This window comes from Centropristis striata, chromosome 14 (genome assembly GCF_030273125.1).
Source record: "Centropristis striata isolate RG_2023a ecotype Rhode Island chromosome 14, C.striata_1.0, whole genome shotgun sequence".
Lineage (NCBI taxonomy): Eukaryota > Metazoa > Chordata > Actinopteri > Perciformes > Serranidae > Centropristis > Centropristis striata.
The window spans coordinates 21,227,518-21,233,017 of NC_081530.1; the positions used below are offsets into that span (position 1 = coordinate 21,227,518).

At 36.5% G+C, this 5,500-nt stretch overlaps 1 protein-coding gene across 2 annotated transcripts; it reads right to left on the bottom strand.

The window, feature by feature from the left end:
• Positions 1–138: 138 nt before the first annotated feature.
• Positions 139–5,280, bottom strand: nelfe (negative elongation factor complex member E). 2 transcript variants are annotated; one of them, XM_059350050.1, is made up of 11 exons: positions 5,248–5,280; positions 4,869–4,954; positions 3,931–4,000; positions 3,065–3,210; positions 2,882–2,956; positions 2,296–2,333; positions 1,879–2,192; positions 1,645–1,789; positions 1,465–1,519; positions 521–623; positions 139–414 (listed from the first exon to the last, which is right to left on the bottom strand). In XM_059350050.1, exons 2-11 carry the CDS (start codon positions 4,941–4,943, stop codon positions 335–337), a joined length of 1,101 nt encoding a protein of 366 aa, XP_059206033.1. In that variant the 5' UTR covers positions 4,944–4,954; positions 5,248–5,280; the 3' UTR covers positions 139–334. The 2 variants fall into 2 exon arrangements, with proteins under 2 accessions (XP_059206033.1, XP_059206034.1); XM_059350051.1 differs by having other exon boundaries at positions 4,869–4,997.
• Between the last annotated feature and the right edge of the window lie 220 nt (positions 5,281–5,500).

A 5,500-nucleotide genomic window follows, 5' to 3' on the forward strand; every position in this document is an offset into this window, starting at 1 on the left:
AAGACCAAACCATATTTAAATATTGAATCCTGGAGAGACACTAATGTATTATCTCCAATTTTAATACCTACCATCGTTAAAAGTAAGGCATTTTTGTGCGATAAATTATGAAGAAAAAAAAGACTAAAGGATCACAAGTTAACATCGTGTGGATACTTTTTATTGAGGTCATAACAGTATCTCTAGTTTCATGAGCCACACACAGCATCACATACAGACAAAATATGTCTTTTTTGTGTTTATGCTGCAACACTGACACTTAATGCAGCTAGCGAAATAAACAAAAACATAAAAGGCTATATGCAAAAATAAAAAAAACATTTTTTTCTCCAATTCAGTTTCCCAAGAAATCCTCACTGTACACGACTTGGTTCCTCTTGTCCCTGTAGGAGCCTTTAGTGCTGTTCTGCACAGCTGTGAAAGAAGAGAGACATTGTTGGAGGTTAATCCAGCTGTGCAGAGACACACGGGGAGTCTGATCAACGTCTAAACAAACAATGAGAGCGCTCGCTGTGTTTACCCAGTGAAGCCCAGACAGATTTGCCAGTAGCAGCATCCAGCATGGGCTGTTTCCTGGCGATGCTGACTTTGATGTGAACGTCTCCCACCGTGGCTCCGTTCAGCTGTGAGACGAAAACAGCAGCAAAGTGTATTTAGAGTTTTGTTCACGTTGTTTCATAATAGTAGTGTTGAAAGGGTCGTTAAATGTATTTCTTGGGATCCAAAATTTAATTTCAGTAATTACTCAAGTACCTAACTCGTGAATGTGTAATTACTGTTTAATTATCACAACATCAACTTACTAATACAGGCAAAATCAATACATAACTCCTCAAAATGCACTCAGATACAAAACACAATACAAACTCTTTATGTGTCTGAGAATTAATTATTAGCATAAAACTGACATTATTTTAGTGGTCAGCTGAGTTGCTCTAATATTACATGTATATTTTGTTTGACATTTTAAGTGTATGTTGCTGTGTTTTGAAATCTATGCTTACAATAGTGATAATGATATGAATATGAATGAATGATAATCCTTGACAAAACTGGCAACCCATGAATGATTCAGCTGAGACACACAGTCACAGGAGAAAAATTCTGTGAAATTTGAAATTAACTACAGACTGTTTACACAGAGCAGAGAGGAGAGGACAATTGAGGTTAGAAGTAGAGACTGTAGGCACTTGTAGATTTAATTTTTACCCCCCAATTTTTGTAAAAGAAATGATCAAACTTAATTTTTTTTCTCTGTTATGGTTTGTGTCATTATAACCATCTTACCGTCTGCTTCTGTGAAAGGTGCAGCACTTATGTATTACAGTGAAATATGAGGCCACAGTGAGTAAAATGTGATAGGAGTGAAAAACACCCTGAAACTTAAACTGGGGTTTTCAGGGTTAATAGGGGAAGAAGATCAGATGCATTATTGTCAAATTTTTTGTCAGATTTTTCATCAACCTCAGCTACAGCCTGGTCTGCAGACTCCATCTTCTCAAAGGTGATAAATGCACAACTAGAAAGAGAAACAGAAATAAAAATCACAGGATAAAACAGAAGCAGGAGAAGTCACTATAGTGTGTAATAACAGTGCAACAAATGTATTATAGTAGATAAAGAAGTGGTTTCATGATTCCATACTTGCGAGGGTTGTCCATGGAGAGGTCTATGATGCTTCCGTGTTGCGAGAAAGCAGATCGCAGGTTTTCCTCGCTGAGCCCAGAGCCGTAAACGTACACCGTGTTCCCCTTTCGTACCCCTCTGCGCTCTGGGTAAGAATCTGACCCTGCAGATGAAAACATGGGAGACAGAGAAAAATCATTTATGTGTCCCAGCATGTAATTTGTCCCTCTTTATGGATGGATTTTTACTCACGTCTGAACGGTCCATCTCTTTCTCTGTCCCGCTCCCTGTCTCGATCTCGATCCCTGTCTCTGCTTCGGTCTCTGTCTCTCTCTCGTTCCCGATCTCTGTCTCTGTCCCTGCCTCTTTCTCGTTCCCTCTCCCGGTCTCTATCTCTCTCTCTGTCTCTGTCTCTGTCTCTGTCTCTGTCCCTTTCCCGCTCTCTATCCATCTCTCGGTCTCGTTCCCGCTCTCTGTCTCTGTCTCGGTCTCTGTCCATTTCACGGTTGGTTGACATGCCGCCTCCGTCCTCCTCATCTCGGTATCTGTCGCTTGAGCTGACAAAGCTGCAGAGAGAACATGTGAAATGATGTTACACCCACAGATTCTCACTGTCAGTGTTTTAAAACAGGTTGATTTGCTAATTCATCATGTTTTTTGAGGCATTACCTCTCATACAGAGACTTCCGTTGGGCTCTTTTCCCAGACTAGAAGAAGCACAATTATGACATCAGAACAAGCTGTAGCTTTTGTTTTTTTCATTTAGTCATTTTCAGAACTTGTGAGTAAATGTGCATAATGTGGCATATGTGCACTACCACTAGGAGTCACCATTGACAGATATTCTAGATAAGGTATTTAACTTTGAGTAGAAATACACACTTGAATGCAATATTATTATTTCACCACGGCAAGATGTAAACATTGCATTTATTTCTTCCAATAATATTCCAGATTTGAGGACTGGGTGCTTTCTATGTGGCACAAATCGGCTCACGTCGTCAGTGCTTAATCAGGATTACAATCAATTATGCCTCTTTTTTAAATGGTTTATATTTTTATTATGTTTAAATTATTGTTATCTGTTTGCACTAAAACAAGAGATTTTCTTTTAAATTTTGCTGCACTTCCGTGCAATGACAATAAAAACTATTCTTATTCTGATTCTCAAACATAACATAGGAGACACCATTTGCAACAAAGGGGTCATGTTTACATCCATGTTTTTTTATCATCCATCCACTATCCATTATACCTCAGGTTGTTCTTCATCTGTAGAAACACTCCTTTGGAACGGTAAGAAAGCAGGAATTGGGCCTTTCTCTGGGTCCTGTGGCAGATAGAGAGCAACAACTAAACAAACAACAAAACAAAACAAAGCAAGAAAACAGCTGAACATGAGCCTAAACAACACAGTTCAAAGGAATAAATAGATCACCTTGAGCTTTATTTCCAGCATTCGAGAGCGTTTAAAGCCAGAGTTCTTGTTCTCTGATTTGATGGCACTGATGGCACCCGTCTTGATCAGCATCTTTGCTTGCTCAGTTGCTGTCGCAGTGTCAACAACAGGCTGGTCTGACAAAGCTGTAATAAAGGAGAGGATAAAGTACATACAAGTATAATCAGTCTTTATGCAGATTAGGGTTTAATAAAGTAAAATGCATTAAATAAAAACAGGCCCTTGAATAGGGAAATTATGAGCCAACAAGACCCTGGACACAGTCCTGCAAAAGGGCACACCACCGATCCTATATCTGTGCAAGATACAGACTTTCTGGTGGTTTTGCTTTTTTCTTTAAACTATTATTTTAGGTCTTTTTTTAAGTCAATATGCATCTTTTCTTGGTATGTGCCTTTGTGGTAATTTTCTGTGTGGTCATTTTGTCTTTTTTATATTGTTTTGTGTCTCTTTGTGGTCATTTGGCCCTGACACTTCATCTGTTCCCGGTAGACCTGTTCAAAAATCCATTCACACATGGAAGTCATATATATTCTGTATATGTTGTCCAGCTATTTGTTAGTATTTATGGTCAGAACATTTATGATTCACCTTCATTACTGAGTTCACTTTTGTCACTGTGGTTTCATTTCTTTTTAAAATTATTGTGAACAAGACACACTGTATTTGATCAGAGTCTCAACAGGTGTCACTGTATAAGATTCAAGTGTTTGCATGAAATGATTCTTAAACTTTACACATTGGGGAAGCTGACTGCAAGTAAACACAAGGGGATTTCAGTTAGCTGAGAAAAGACAAAAAGCTGCAGTACACAAATTACTTTAAACAAAGTCAAACGCACTTACTCCGTTTCAAGCCACTTTGGTTTGTCTGGTTGGTGGAACTCTGCTTCTTCAATGCAAGCAGCGCCTTTTTCTAAAAAAAAAACACAAAAAAAACAACAACAAACAAACAAAAAACAAACAGTAAAAATAGGTTTAATGGCAAAATAATGTGGTCGTCTGAGTTACTCACTCCATAACCAAAAAATTCAACACGTGTCATGTAAACAGATTACATGTTGTTACATAATCGCGTCTCCATTTAAGCCTTTGATGCACAACATATTGACACCCCTTCTAATGCACAACATGGGTCAAAAATGACCCGCATTCATTTCTCATGTTATTTAATGCTGGCTGTGTGTTTCTTTGCTCTATCTTTTTAAATCAATTTATTTTATGATTGAATAGTCCAAGTATTCTTATATGACAACCGCTCATTATATCCATTTTTCCTTTATTACTTTATGATGAAAAATAGTTTTTGTATTATTACATCAATTTTACACACATGGGTCAAAAATGACTCATTCATCCAAATTTGATTTAAAATTAAATGGCCTAATACTATAATAATAATAATAATAATAATTTATTTCAAATAGTTACTTTAACAGTAAGAGGGGCCAACACTCATATATTTAAGATATTTAACATGTTTATGTATCATTTTGTCACACATACAGTGTATCTGGAAGGTTTTCACTTTTTCCACATTTTGTTATGTTACAGCCTTGTTCCAAAATTCATTGAATTCATTTTCCCTTAAAATTATACACACAATACCCCATAATGAATTTTTCAACCGATGTTGTGCATTAGAAGCCTAATGATACAAAAAGGGTTTTTATTAAAATATTTTTTTATTCAAAAATTCAGAAATGAAAACAAATAATTAGGGTGTATGATGATCAGATACCGTGATTTTAAAGGGATGTGACAGGAAGCTTCCATTTATTTACCTTTTTCTTGAGTTTAGCATATTTCTTCTGCAGAGCCTCCTCCTCCTCTGTCAGGGAGCTTGGAAACACCACCATGACGGCAACAGCTACAACACAGACAACTGCATTTAAAGCTGGTAATAAACGCAGCTGTAGTAAAACAAAAAACACATAACAAATTATTAATTTTCAGCGTATTCACAGCTGTTAGCCTCGGTAAGCTAATGAGCCTCAAGCCAAAACTTCCTTCCGAGAGAATATAAATGTAGTTAGCTAATTCAGACCAACATAAAAATTAAACCACAAACCCGACAGAATAATAAAACATACATGCTCTGTCAAAACTACTTCATATTCAATAGCTATAAGCGTTTTTATATAAACTAATTCATTCACTCACCAAATTTAAACGCTTTCGACAAAAACACCGACGCGTAAATATGACGTAACAGCTGGCGGTTGGGTTTTGCTTTTTTTGCAATAAAAATATTTTTAAAAGTTACAAAACGACATTGCTATAAAACAAAATATAAAATTTAAATTATTATTTTTTTTTAATATGTTTGCGAAAATGTATTACACGTTTACAGTTTCGTTGATCTTTTTCTTCTTTTCTTTTTTTTCTTTTTCCTCTTGTCATTTCCGGGGCGACA